This window comes from Amblyomma americanum, chromosome 3 (assembly GCF_052857255.1).
Source record: "Amblyomma americanum isolate KBUSLIRL-KWMA chromosome 3, ASM5285725v1, whole genome shotgun sequence".
NCBI lineage: Eukaryota > Metazoa > Arthropoda > Arachnida > Ixodida > Ixodidae > Amblyomma > Amblyomma americanum.
The window spans coordinates 69,810,183-69,825,926 of record NC_135499.1 but is presented as its reverse complement, the minus strand read 5'-3'; the positions used below and the strand labels follow the sequence as shown (position 1 = coordinate 69,825,926).

General features: G+C 43.4%; 1 protein-coding gene across 1 annotated transcript in view; it reads right to left on the bottom strand.

Moving 5' to 3' along the window:
- Positions 1–4,077: 4,077 nt before the first annotated feature.
- LOC144123043 (ABC transporter G family member 20-like) overlaps positions 4,078–15,744 on the bottom strand; it is a 101,107-nt gene continuing 89,440 nt past the window's right edge. Inside the window, exon 5 of the mRNA XM_077655960.1 lies at positions 4,078–4,308. Coding sequence (XP_077512086.1) covers positions 4,094–4,308 — 215 coding nt within the window. The 3' untranslated portion in view covers positions 4,078–4,093. The remainder of the gene's footprint in view (positions 4,309–15,744) is intronic.

Below are 15,744 nucleotides of genomic sequence, written 5' to 3'. Positions count from 1 at the left end.
TACTACTTCGTAAGGGCATGGACGAAACGGGGCTCGTTATATCTCAAAATTGAAGTTATATTGGGCTTTGATCATGATTACAAAGCGCATTCGAACCTGATTATTGTGATTAACTAACTAGCACCGTTCCGCCTATATAGTTAGCAGTTCTAGTAGCCCTGTAAGAGCAAAAATGCAATATCGGAAAACGGACTGCTGTCATCACCTCCTCCTAGATGCCGGCGTTGCAAAATCGGCGCCTGCATAAACACGACACCGCATGGAGGAAAAACGCTAAGGCGCCCGTGTGCTGTGCGATGTCAGTGCACGTTAAAGATCCCCAGGTGGTCGAAATTATTCCGGAGCCCTCCACTACGGCATCTCATTCTTCCTTTCTTCTTTCACTCCCTTCCTAATCCCTTCCCTTACGGCGCGGTTCAGGTGTCCAACGATATATGAGACAGATACTGCGCCATTTCCTTTCCCCAAAAACCAATTATTATTATTATTATTATTCATTGCTCAGCGTATCGCCGCGGGTGAAACCTCCCATTGCAAACCGGAAGTGCATCGTATTTTTTGGTGTAAAAATCTACACCCAATATACTCCCATTGTCAACCGCAAGTGCTTCGTATTTTTTGGTGTAAAAATTACACCCATGCTGCTCCCTTCGCCAACCGTAAGTCCTCCGTATTTTTTGGTGCTGAAATCTACCCCAAGTCTAACGGTGTATATCGAACCTCGATTTGGGAGGATGCTAGAGGACAAGCCAAAAACACCCATCTGGGTTGATTTGTGTTTAGTGTGTACGAGATCTCCTGTCTGTTTGATTCTACCAGTCGTTCACTTGGACACGTCAAGAAGATGTGCAGGATATTACGCGTTTAGCTGTGGCGACAAAAACGTCTGCTGTACGACTGGCTGCAATTGATACGTTTTTCCCAGAACTCTGCGAACATTGCAGGCATGAAACTTCAGTCCTTCAGGCGGCTCGCCGCCCAAAGCAGTGAATTTCTGTGGCAAAGGACGTTGCCAGTGTTATCAAAAAGTGTTGAAAGAAGAAACCAAGACAGCAGCATGGCGCTGAAGGTTTTGGGGGCACTAGTGTCCCGGATGATGTAGTCGCTATTCTTAGGAAAGGCCCGAAGTTCATGATCGAGCCACGGATTCCGGGTCATGAGCAACTTTCCTTGAATCTAAGGATTAACAGTAAAGCTGACGCGGAGGACCAGGAAAGGTGCTTGCTAGACGGCGTGGACAGCCTCAACAGCACCGCACCCGTCAACAAAACTAGACATGAGTCGACCACCAAAAGAGTCGCCAAGTTGTTCGCCGACCAGAAGCTTCGACTCACACAAGCAGACAAGCAATGCGGAGTCGTCATTATACCGTCTGGAATATTTAACGAGAAGGCTCATGAGGCTGTGCACAGGAATTTCCGCAAGACCGTTGTTAATCTGGGCAAGCTGAAATCTTATGCGATTTCTCATTGTGAAAGTAATGGCTTGGACAGAATCGCTAAAAGTATTCGGCTTTGCAAAGGAAATACCTTAAATGTGTTTTTTACCGCCGAAACACATAAGGAAGATATACCGTTCAGATGTATCGTTAGGATGCTTCCTACGCCACACAGCCTACCAAGCTCTGGCTCTTGATATCATTAGTCTCGTATCATTTGCTCAGGGAAACGGCCACCGTATAGTGTTTCAGTGGATCCCCGGACACTGCGGACTCGATGGAAATGAGACCGCCGACGCTGAAGCAAGGATCGCCTTCAGCAGTGGCCTGCGTACAGCTGTACCGTTCTCTATAGTGGACACAACTTGTCTCGTTTCGGAATTGATGAGGAGGGCGACGGCTAGGTACTGGGCCCTGCCAGACACCCGCCACATCCGCCTTAAACGGCTAGATCCGACGATGACCTTTTCAGTTCCTCGCGGAATACCTCGCCCTATTGCGTGCGTTATCCGTAGACTACGTTTAAACGTGGCATTCACGCGCAAATACTTGCACTTAATAGGACAAGCGGACTCCCCGGAATGTACCACATGTGGCGTGCTAGAGACTATAGAACATGTTTTAGTGGCGTGCCCAGCGTATGCACGTGAAAGACTCGTACTCGCATCTGCTCTGAAGCCTATGGACACATCGCTCCTCTCTGAGGATTTGATCCTCGGCGCTTGGCCAGATAGTTTTAGAACTGTAAAGGCAACGCGAGCGCTCTCGCGCTTTTTGAGCGACACGGACCATGTCTCACGTTTGTGATGTCAAAAAGTGTGCCATTTTTTAAAGTAGTTTTTCATCTTCCTCCTCCCATCATCATCGTCCCCCATTGTGACCTTCTTTTATCTCCTCTTCCCGTCCCCCAGAGCAGAGTAGGAGGCCAGATATTTATTTTTCAGGCCAACCTCTCTGCCTTTCTTATCAATAAACCCTCTCTCTCCCTCAGATGTATTGTAAGTGAAAGAGGGGCTTAGCAGAGACATGTCAGTCGTTCCCTGTTAAGACATCTTAATAGTTTAAAAGTCCGAGACCATTTTGCTTGCAGTTTATTGCCTCAGGGCATAAAGGGCATCTCTCATTTCATAACCATTATGCCCTGAGGCAATAAACGTCGCTTGAAAAAAAGATTCTCGGTGTCGTGAAATTTTTGCATGGCAAGACTTAAGGCTATATGTTTTCTATTGACGTTGTCGATCCGTTGTATTCTCTCCCACAGACTGAGTTGTTAGCCGCTGTACGGTGGTGTATTGAAAAGATTGGGGTGGTTTCCTTCCAGAACGCTGCAGGTGTTTGTTTCGAATTTGTTAGCGATGTTAGAGTATTACTTGTCTTGCACTGTGGTATCATTTGAAGACCAGCTGTTTGTTCAAAAAATGGGAATGTGCATTGGTTCTTGCGTGACTCTCGTGCTATGCAACGCCTTGCTTGAGCAGCTGGACAGGTAGGTCATTGGCAGATACTTTTGGCGAAGCGAAAGTGGTGAAAACTTTAGGTATGGTGTCGACTTTTTATTTATTTTAAAGAAACAAATTTCCTTATCTTACCCAAAAACAGCGTAAGAAGATTTATCTGATTTTAAGCTACTTGGAAAAGGACCATGCTGGGTGCGCCTACAAAGAGGCAGTAAAAAGGCTTGACGAGGCCGAGACGCAGCCCACAGAGGCATTGCAGTGGTACACAAAATGATTACACGTTCAGAGAAAAACAGCAATGTAAGCACGTTGGAAAAAATCTCCGTGCGATTAATTAACATTTGAAAGCCACGCCGCAGGAGGCCGGGTAGAGCAATGCTCGAGTGCACCTCGCCGAATGCAATCGGCTACGGCGCTCCATTACCTCCCTGATGTTGAACACTCCCCCAAGTAGAATTCTGCAACCATCTACGCTTAGTTAACAGAGCAGTCTTCAAACCGACTACGCTGTGGCGGTGTTGCGGAGCGTTTGTTTAGCGCCGTTTGTGCTTCCAAAAACGTTCCTAATCGCTGTCAGGATCATCAGGGACAAAGTAACAGCTGCTCACAGTGAACTTCCTGTTCTTCATTAGATGCACTTGCGCGTTCAATGCAGCACTGCCCTCGTCGTTTATTTTCCGCTTTGAAAAAAAGACCTGGGATAAGATTCGTCATTTATGTAATTCCAGAACGAAGCAGGCAGATGATCGGGCTAACTGTGTCGGTTAACGTTCTTACCAACATCGCTTTGGTGGAACTGTTGTAGTCTTGAGTCGGCCGCTATTTTCCCGTCACGTCGGCCCTATAGTGACAGGTTCCATATGACGATGACCGTAATACTGTACGTTTTGCGTATACGGCCCACATGGACAAGATATGAGCCGTACGGAGGCTGTACGAAAGACGCGTTAGAAAAAGTTGAAATTCATAAGGAGTCTGTGTGTCGTCGTGCACATGATACGGAAATCGTGTTGGAACTATACCGGAAGGGCGTAGAAAGTTAATGGATTTCCAAGTATTCTAACATATCTTATGGACCCCGTGTTCCCAGCTCCATATGCGCCGCTTATACGAAAGGTTTCAGTGTGTGTGTAGGGGTGCTCCGCGCGGCAGTGACAGCGCCCGCGAGGAAGCAGGCAGAGTGCGGAAGATTCGGGGTTCATTGTGCCGAGAAGGAAAAGGTGACGATGGCGAGGGCCAGCAGGGCCAGCGTCCAGGCGACGTTGGCTCCGATGGCGTACTGCACCTGGCGGTTGGAGAAGGTGTAGTTTCGCAGCATGGCCCCGCGCAGTCCGTGCACCGGCAGCGCCTGCGGCACCGCGTAGCTCACCGGCCGCAGCACGGTGGGCGTGCCTTCCACAGGCCACAACACGCCTGCAACACAGGGGGCGCCACAGGCTGTTTCTCCTCCGCGACAAGTCCGCTGTTAAAGCTTTCCTTGTCACGTAATGGAAACTTCGTCACAAGTGAAAAATTATAAAAGGAGTTTTTCGCTATCTCCTGTTTAATAAAGGAACACAATAATATGATGATTTTGAGCATTGCTGAGGCTGCTGAGGGTATAAATAAGACACCTTGAGGACCACGGGCTCGTGTTGCTAATGTTTTGAGGTTTCATCAAAATATATTCAAATCATTCTGCGGTAGTGAAAGAAAATTTCGCCTTTCATTCGACTGAATAGTTCCTTTTTGAAATGGTTTATATACAGTGCATAATGGACTCCATTGCCTTCCTGTACATAATTCTTTTTTGTCTATTCAGCCTACAGAAAGTTTATAGAACAAACTCGTTTAAAAGGTATTAGACTTTCGTCTGTTAAGAGTCTATACAATGTCGATGGAGAAACCTTTAGACATTTTTTATTTTATTTATTTTTTATTTAATCATACTGTAAGCCTAGTTAGGCTCTTACAGGAGTGGGCAAAATAATGGGACAATTATACAAACAATAGCATATCGAGTATAACATACACGAGATACAAAACATGCGCCTGCAGTAGAAAAGACCATATCAAGTAGGCTGAGACCATCAGCGGTCAAAGGACATGCGCATTGCTATACACATTCATTTTGATGCATTTAAAACACTGGAAAGGAGAACGACGAAACCACGATGTGATACAATCAGGTCAACACGATGCTCTTTTGCTCTTTTTATTGTAAATTCTTTTTTTCAAAAAACGACTCTACGTTTTTCAAAAAGATATCAAGAGAGACGTCGTCCATGAATTCTTGAGGCAGATTATTCCATTATTCAATAGCTAACGGAAAAAACTGAGAATTTATGTGTTACATCGCGTTGGGATGGGTCTGATGCACCTTTCATGGTTTAATCGCTTCGAACGATGATAAGGTGCCTTAATGTACTGATTTTTATCAAGTCTTATCGATCATTGTAAAGAATAAAAACAAACTTCATCGAAGCAACGTGTCGCCGACAAGCAAGGGTAGGGATACGCGCCTTAGCTCGCAGAGAAGATACGCTGTCATGACGTGAGTAGCAAGAATAAATAAACCGGAGGGCCTTATTTTGAATTTTTTCGAGTTGATCGCTGAGGTAAGACTGATGGGGGCTCCAAATGATGGTGCCGTATTCAAGGATAGGCCTTATGAGGGTATTATAGGCTGTTAGCTTTACATGAGGAGGAGCTGCTGAAAATTTTCTACGGAGGAACCCCAGCTGTTTGAATGCTTTTGCACACGTGTTGGATATATGCATGTTCCAGCTTAGCTTATGGGTAAATGTAACGCCTAAATATTTCACCGTATCCACCCTCATAATGTTAGATCCTGATAAATTGTACGAATATACAAGAGGCACTTTTTTACGGGTAAATGAGATGCAAGACGTTTTGTTGATATTAATTTCCATTCCCCATGTTTCGCACCACCTGGCAATGTTATTTACAGAAGAATTTAATTTTAACTGGTCGTCCGGTCTACGTACTGTAGTGTACAGAACGCAGTCGTCAGCGAAAAGCCTTACTGTTATCCAGGTTCAGCGCAGGCATGGATATCGTTGATATATATTAGGAAAAGGATCGGTCCCAAGACGGATCCCTTTGGGACCCCGGAGAAAACGTTCAGTCGTTCGGATTGTGCATTATTCATTTCAACATATTGCGTGCGACCTGTGAGGTAAGATTTTATCCAGGGTATTACTTTTGAGTTAATGCCAATAGTACGGAGCTTGTCGATTAATTTAGAATGTAGAACACGATCAAATGCGTTCCTAAAGTCGATCAGAATGGCATCTGCTTGAAGCTGGGAATCGATCACTTGTGCAAAATCATTTGTTATTTCTAATAGCTGAGTGATTGTTGACAGTCCTTTTCTGAAGCCGTGTTGTCTGCTGTAAATTAAGTTATTTTCTTCCAAAAACATTGTTATGGATTTGTTGATTATATGCTCTAATAGCTTGCAGCTGCAGCTAGTTAATGAAATTGGTCTATACACATCTACAGATAGCCTACTGCCGCTTTTGTGAATTGGAATAACCTTTGCACATAGTCAGTCGGACGGAATGGCGCCCGTTTCTAGGGAAAGTGTGAAAATTTTTGTGCAAAAACGGGGCCAGTTGTTCTGCGTATCGCTTCAGAAATGTATTTGATATGTTGTCTGGACCAGGACACTTTTGACATCAATATGCAAAAGCAAGTTCACTATAACTGTCTCGGTAATCACGATATCCGGCATCAGTGATTGTGACACACTATGATAGCGCTTGTAGCAAACTCACGAATAAATACAGACTGGAAATGTTGATTGAAAGAAGTTGCGATAATATGGGGGTCTGTAACCACTCTACCGTCTATTTCCATTTGTGATGCACGGGGCTCAGGGCTCGATAAATACCGCCAGAACTTTCCTGGATCTCGAGTAATAAAATTAGGTAAAGTTGTTCAGAAGAACATCTCCCACTCGTTCTTAATTTCCAGTCTTAGTTTGCTCGCAAGTTCAGTTATCTGAAAACTATTTCCTTTTCTTCTGCGCATACGCTGTAGTCTTCGTTTCAGATGAATGATGTTACGCGTAATCCACGGGGTTTTCCTTTTTGTTCGTTTTATCCTTGTAGGTACAAATTTTGCCTCACACTGTGTTATCGCTGCTTTTACTTGTAGACATAGGTTATTTACACAGCGGGAATCTGCACAAGAAAACTGTCGAGGATTGATTCTAGATGATCTATGATGCATATATCATCTGCCCTGCAGTAGTCTTTAATAGTGACGAAAGAGTTACTGTGATTACGATCAGCGTGGTGGCGCAGGTGAGGAAAAATGAGAAAGAGCAATTTATGGTCCGAAATCCCGTTTTCCACACTAATTTCAGGACAGAGAAAACTAGACACAAAGGCTAGATCTAGTACGGAAATTGCGGTTCCTTGGACACGCGTTGGCTCATTTACCACTTGAGATAGCGAAAAACTAAACATTATATCCAAAAGTTTTTCGCAGTTATTTAATTCGTTTTTTCTGATTGCTAAGTTCGTCCAGTCGATACCTGGCAAATTGAAATCGCATGTGACGATGAATTTTGCGCGAGCGTTGAATTTGCTATGAAGGAAGTCGTGCATTTGAAGAAGGTAATCAATTGGTGCATTCGGTCGTCTGTGTATACCGCCCACTAGTACCAAGCTGCCCTTAATGTTGACAGTGCACCAGACACTTTCATGGTTTGGTATGCCACATTCTTTCTGGAAAACGAGGTTCTCTTTTATTGCAATGGCTATGCCGCCTCCTCGCCCATAGCGGTCTAAGCGGATCAAGGCGTAGGAGCTGGGAACTATTTCTGAGTCGTGCATATCAGAATGTAGCCATGTTTCTGTTATTACAACTACATCCGGCGAGTACAGCAACAACAGTTCTTCAAATTTATCGGTTTTGTTAACGATACTTCTGGCGTTGAAGCATAGTAGTGTAAATGGTGCTGAAGCCTGTGGTCAGTCGCTGCTACCTGCGGCACTTTTGGCTGGTGCACGCTCGGCATGCTTTAGCGGCACTCGCTTGTTTTCGCTTTTGTCCCACATGTACAGGTCGTCGTTTATGTTTAGTGTATTAAATATCAGAGCCACCTTATCACCCTTGTCTCGATTTGTCTTGGATGATTGCCACAGCCTCTTGCGTACTTCACGAACTGGTACGGAATAGCCCTCGGTGATTGACCAGTCGTTACCTTTCAGTTTGAAGCAGTTTTGAAGGATTTTTAGCTTTTCGGAGAAGCCGTATAATCTGAGTACGACAGGCCGTGCCCGATGTGCGTTACTTTTTCCTAGCCGGTGGATTCGCTCGATAGATCTAACATCAATGCCCAGAGTGCCTTTGAATATGTCATTCTTGACCCGTTTTCCAAGTTCCTCAGTATTTTAGCCTTCGTGTTCTTCTATGCCAAAAATGATTATATTGTTCCTGCGACTTCTGTTTTCAAAATCATCAAGTTTGCTCTTCATTTCTTCTAACTGTTTGCCCATTGCACTCAAGGCTTCCTCGAATTTTTGTACCTTGTCTTTAGATAGTCCATAGCTTATCTACAGACAAAAGTTAATTGGCCGTCTTTAAGATATTTGTCTTTAAACAGTCTATAGACGAACTCGGTTGCAAGCTTTTAGAATTTTGTCTAGTGATAGTCTATAGACTTTCTATGAATCCAGCTCGAGTGTTTTTAGACTTTTGTCTATTGATAGTCTATAGACTTTCTATGGATCCAGCTTGAGTGTTTTGAGACTTTTGTCTATTCGTAGTCTGTCTATAAACGCTAGTTAACCGGAAGTACGACTACTCTTGGATTATAGCATCTAGATGCAAGTCAGTGGGAAGTCTGTTGGCCTTTTGCATTTATAGTTTAACGCAAGTTGATAGGAGGTGTTCATTTCCGCCTGTTAGAGGTCTACAGATTAGACTGTCACTAAGATACAAGTCTATTTCGCCTGTAGGTTGTCTGCAATGTAAGCAGGAAAACATTTGCTTTATCGCTTTACATTTTATAAGCCATTTGTGGTAGCTAGTAGTCCGAAAAGCTTATTTTCCTAGTCCATTCGTATTCCGTGTCAGTCTGTTCAGATGTATATCTGCCTTTTCAGCGCATATAATATGTAGACGCCAATAGAAAAGTCATCGCTGTCTTGCCAACGTAATCATTGTTTTTGCAAACATAATTATACACACAGATAACGTTTTGTTCCTTGCCGTTATGGTTTTCAATACCCGGTCGAACATCTATGGATATCCCTAGAAAAATCTGAGCATGTGCACAACCAATGGTCGTAGGCATTGAAAAAAAATAATTTATAATCGCAGGTAGTAAAACAGCGCTATCATGTTAGCCAACGTGTTTAACTTAGTCGTTTAGCTGGATGACGCATGCTCCCAAAAGTCGACACAACTTTATATAGGAAGGAAAACGAGAGTAGCAGCTTTTATAAAAGGCTGCGTCTAAGCGGAAACGGTCGAGCGCGACGCTGCCTCCCTCCTGTGAACTGTGTCCTTTCGCAAGGATTCATACGTTGAATAAAGTGCACGTTACAGAATCTCAGGTGGTCAAAATTTCCGGAGCCCTTCACTACGGCGTCTCTCATAGCTTTAGTCCTTTTCGGATGTTAAACACCCATAAGCCAAACCAAACCATACGTTGAGTAAGCTGAGCATTCAGCACTGCGTGCAGTGAGCAGAACTACAGCAGGTGACCGCAAATTTTGCTAGAGCCCTTCACCTCCTTCGCAATTTCGTGAATTACAAGAATATTTTTTGTTCGGAGAGGTTAACGCAACGCACTACAGTGTATTGTTTTTAAGAAAGGACTCCTTTCGCTACTGCACGATGTATGCTGACGCACAAATAAAGAAATATTTATTGCTCACAATTAAAGCGATGAAACTTCTAATTTCGTGCACTCAAGGGGTTCGTAAGCTGTACTGCATGAAATAAAAACACTTTTTCATAAGGGGGCGCGACGTTGAAATGCAAAACATGGCCGAAAAATTGTTTTTCGTCAGCTGTATCCGCTTGTATGTTTCGTTTTTTATGCTCTCCGAAAGTTTCATTGCTGAAATTTACCTGGAAGTATGCTCTTAAGAAAGTATGTTTATAAATGAATTGTATGAATTTTTGTAAAAACTTCTTTCTTACTCTAGGTATGTCAAACAGACACTGCATAGACAAAGTTCATAACCAAAATTTGTTCTTTTGCGAAACAACATTCTATGAATATCCTCACTTGTAGTACGGAAGTAGAAATCAAATGAATGTTGAACCCGCTTTTTGCCACGCAAGATTCAGAGAAAAAAATATATACTTGAAAACAATTCGCTGCAGGTACTACAGTGAAACTTTGTTAGAGGTCAAAAAATTATTTCTAATATGCTCAGAAAGTTTCATATAAATAGATCTAGAAAAAAAAATTGCTGAAAGCTGCAACCTTCCTTAAAGGGGTAGAGACACCGCATATTTATGTTTCACCTCTCGGTTATAAATAATGCGTAGCGATTCTGTGAGCATGGTACAGGATGTTAGAAGCACGAACTCATATTATAAAATTAATAATTGTACTATATGTACCCACCAATTTCGGTTTCGGTGCGTAGTTGCCAGGTTTCTACACGACGTCAAAAACCAGACAATGCGCTGTCACGTGGGCCTGGAAAACCGTGACGTCGAGTTGGCACGTCGTGTGCTTGACACGCACGTGCGTACACACGGAGGCGGCGGAGAGACGGGAGCAGGGCAAGTCGCAAAATAATGCGAATAGCTCCGAATCAGAAGGCGAAGAATTTTATTTTGGCGAGGACACAGATTATGAGGCATCGGAGGACGACACAGACGAAGAAGACGCCGCGTTTACGATCCACGACAACCACTTTATTTTTACATGCACCGTTTGAGATAAACCTCGATGAGTTTTTTTTTCCTGTTTGGATCTTCACCAAACCATGGCCAATCCCCCACCGTGGGTATGTGCCATCGTATTTGAGGCAACAACACCTTTATTTTTGACCCGCTGGCCAGCGATTCCGAAGAGGAGGCAGGCGTCATGCCCGACGCAGTTCAGGTTGTGCCAGCGGACGCCGAGCGTGTTGGCAACGTCAACTGGTAAGCAGTGTTGTTTTGTTAGTTTGCTGCTCGTCTAAGGGTATTTTGTTTGTTTTCGTCCCAACTGCAGCGCCCGATCTCTTTGCCATTATGTCAGTCACTACCAGTCAAACATATCGGGGACAAAATTTAAACGAGGCCACTAAGACGTGCAACCCCGCATCTTGTAGCTCGGTCTTTGCTGTTTGCGTAAATAATGCGTATATATTTTGTCGCGAGGACCCATTACGCCGTTTGGATGCCATTTCTCCCTTAACTGTTTGCATGTGTTCCCACACGTACATGTTTAGCGCCGTAGACATTGCGTGATTGAGGGGCATAATTCTGCCCCTGCAGTAAGCCATTCGCACACCTCTATTCTTTTATTTTATTTTTTTGTTCGTGCTCCGTGAAACACACGATCTTGCGATTGTCGGTGCATGCTTCGTACCGAGCGTGCGGTAATTCGAGAACTCGCAAGAACGCGCCCGATGCATGCACAAAGCGGTCTTTCCAAAATTGCCTTCGGCTGTGGGCGCGACGGCTTGCAAGTGCAGTTTTGTGTGCTGCAATAGTAGTCGCAGTAATAATAATAATAATAATAACCACAGATCCACAGGTAACTGGATGTTGCATGTTCGATAATATATGAGAGGCACTTGCGATATTGTCATGCTCCACTCATGTATCAGTTTGAATGATGACATTTCTGTTTCTTGCATTAAACTCCACATCTGTCTTCATCCTCAAACCTAGCATCGCCACCATTTCGCTTGCAGCTATACAGTTTGAATGCAGCCACCTTCGTATGAACGAAGTTATAAAGTTTCAAGACAGTGATTGAAATTTTGGCAATCCTTAGAGCAAGGCTGAAAGCAGTGAAAATATAGCTTCCTATATAATATCCCAACATACTCTCTTATTCTGTCTATACACCTAGCCGGGCACCTCTGTTGCTGGCACATGCCACTGATATTGAACACCTAATGGAAAACAGATTCAGGGTTCTGTAACTAATAGGTTTTTGTGTTTTGCACATCACCATCATAAAGCAGCGACTATTCTTTGCAGTCGTTACAGGTACACGGCGCACCGACAGTTTGTGCGCTGGATTTGGCGTCGCCTTGGGAGGAGAAATCGTAGAGTTCTGCCAAGCTGTGTCGTGGGAGAAATGAGAGATGCTTTCCTCGCACAGCGATACTGTGTATTTCGCTACCTGGAATAATTCAGTGTCATAAATGAACTGTGCCCACTGAAGGTAACAAGGTATAACGTCATTTATTTCACATCAAAATGAAAAGGAGATCAATGAACTCCAGGTAAAAAGTAAATAAAATGTACATTAGTCTGAATTATTAGAAGTGATGTTTCGGACAAATGTGTACTTTGTATAGATATACATATACATACTTTGGGCTGGCCAAGCTACACATACAACATATGCATGAAACGCTGCCTTCAACAATACAACTGCCGAAATTCACACCACATACCAGGGTTTATACCTGCGATAAAATATCACATTGCTCTGTAATAACTATGAATGAACATACATTTTCATACGCAGCAGTAAAATGGCAGAAGAGCTATACCTGCATTAGCTCCCATGCATAAAGAGTGAGCCCAGTCGAGCCAGTTTGTGCCAAGCATATGCAGGTACAATGACAGACATCGCTATACAATGGACTTCCTCAGTTGTACGCACTTTTTGCAAATTCCTGAAAAGTGCATAAAGCCCACACACTGCGTCAGGCTGCATGCCTTGCCTTCTGCGAAGCACTGATTATCATGTCAGCATTTCCTTAATATCTGTGTTATCCAGACGAACCAGTTTGATAGAATCAAACCCTCTCCCATTATCTTTTTTTTCTCCCATTTGCTCACCTCTGTTTGAAAGGAAAAGCAAACAAATGTTACCCTGATCAGCAGTACACTAATGAAGTTTGCACAAGCAATACAGCACAACAAGCTGAGTCCAATTCACACAATGCAAATACGTGCCAATAATGACAATATGGGAGTTGGACAAGTTGCGTGGGCTCATTTTTGAAGGACAAGCACAGCAGAAAGGTGACACTTGTGCTAATTGAATGAAGGTAAATTGGAAGGAGCAAGAAATTACAGCTAAATTAAATTATTCAGACGGAGGAACAAAATGACAAGGGACTGATAATAGTTGGCAGCAATTATGAACGATTAGGCAGGAATTGTTTGTGTGTATTCAGAAGCTTTCACTGTGAAAGGAACTTACAAACTCGAGAAAGCCAGGGTGTAGTATCACTAGGAGCCCCAGCTTCTCGCAGTTCCGTGAAAGATTTCAAATTTCAGCTTTATATGGGGAATTCTGAGCAGGCAGCTACATTTCCTTTATGCAGGTGTTGCGTACATCAGTGAGCACAGCACATCAATATTAATGCTGTCAATTTAATCTGAACTCTCGCGAAAACTATACCCTGGTAAATAAGAACCTGCACATGGCCAGATATCTGCTCAAACAAGCTAGCACATTAAGCATGGTAGGTGTGGTGGCAACCCATTCATAGTGTTCTATAGTAAGAGGCGAGTTACAAAAACAATACTGAGTAACAAAAAGTATTACTACTTTCAAATAACGCTAAGCATTCATTCTGGGCCTTCCTCTTGCGGTAGTATCAGGCCTTTTATCAATAAAAGTGAGCAGCAAGTAAGTGTTAAACTTTTGCAGGGCTGTATCCCACTGCAGGCTCGCTACAACAGGTGCAAGATAATGCACTGAAGCATCATCAGAGATATTCAACCACTAGCCCGCACTGTATGAGAAAAAAAAAGCCAACCTTCAAGCTACTAGAAAACCAAGCACTGCGCTGTCTATACGTGTTTAAGATCGAACAGCATAAATCGTCTAGCTTAGATAAAACAAAAATCTGCTGCGAGCAGTTGGGGCCATTACGACAATGTGACAGGTCAAATAGATAGTCCATTTTACTCAGTGCTGCATGGGTGTTGTTTGCAGGGTTCCTGCCACCTGCGCAAAAATATATAACTGCCAGATATGGAGGGCACTGTGTGATATTAACGAAGAACGTTTCAATTTTTTAAAGGTGTGCCAAACTCTCATTATTTCTCCATCGTTGCTCATGTGGCGCTATCAATTTGACTTTCATAATGCAAACTGATCATCACACTTGCAGAGCAGAAGGAGCCTTTCAGAAGGAAAACAATATTTTGTTGCTGTTCTTGATCCTTTAGGCCCTGTGCACTAACTCCCCACGTGATACCCTCGATAGAGAGCCTTTAGGGGCAAGCTGACCTAATAAATAAAAAGTAAGATATAAGTGCACGCCGACCATGCATGAAGAGATGAAACAAGATAGGCATCCCTAACCATTTGCAAACACTGCAGCCTAGAGTTCCGCACCTGGTTTTAGTTGTCAATTTTTATCTCATTTTATTTTTATTTTGACCGTTTACTTCATTTAATATTTTTCCACGATTTACTGCTTTTTCCAAAACATCTCCACCTCAAATTACTTGTGTTACCTCTGTTTTGTCTTTTGTCATCAACTTTCTGCACTGCACACATATAAACAGCTTTCAAACAAACACACGTGCTCCATAGCACCAGTCACCTGCGAGTCTAAAAAATGCCTTGGCCATCACATGCGTAACACTTATTCAACGTGACACAATATAAAAAACGTAATACAGGAAGCAGGCCCGTACTTGGAGGGCTGAGCTGCATTACAAATGGTTAAAAAACATACTTTTTACCCAACACCCTAAGATCTAAAAGAACCTGTTGATGCAGTAGTACAATGAGCACATATGCAGGACATATTACTTCGGAAAGCATACACCTGTGGGAATTTCAGAGGCTATACTAAGCAAGGACATCAACACACACCAAAATAATGACAGACTTCGGGAATTTTTATTGGACATAACGATTTACACAAAGAAAACAGGGCAAAATGTCACTAAGCCTGCGACTGTGGAATCAACTTTACAACGAGAAAGAAAGCAAAGGACAGCTTTTATGTAGAGGGAAGCTATTATGCAGCTTAGACAAATTACGGTTTATAAATGCTACTTCATCCTGACAGCAACACGTCCGGTCTTCTGTCGGTACTACTCGGACCTACTTTATGATGAGTGCAAGCTATTTGCTGTGGTCCTCCTACTATTTACTGCTACGATTTTTCTTGTTTCTTAGGTCTGCTACAGCTGTTTGATTTTTAGAAAATGTTTCTGAAGCGTCAACTGCAGAAAGTGTTTGTTCTGTACTTGTACTTGCGTGTACTTGAGCCACGCATCCACCATCCTGTGCTAATATTCACACCTCATCCTTCGAGTGCTAAGGCTGAGCAGCTAAAGGATCAAGTTACATGCCTCACTGAGCAGTTGTACTGCCTCAATAGAGTACACAGAAGCATAGCACAACATTCTGCTGTCTTACACTCAATGAGTATAAGAGGGAGTTCTGGCCAAGTTCAAACTACATAGTCAGCAACGTCCAACAACAGTTCAAGCCAAATGTTAGGTCTGCAAGCGTCCCTTGCACTTCTTGACAGCACTGATCCAGCGTGGCTGGCTGCTATGCTACACTAAAAGATATTGCTTCCACAACAGCTGCAGCCAAACTGGTTTATTCCAGCCGCTGCGCGTCTCTTCTTTTAGTTCTTCACCTCACAGCGCACGGCACAAACATGCCACCACACGGCCTCCCCCCAGGAGACAGAGTCGTCCCAGCAAAGTCTTCCGGCTAGG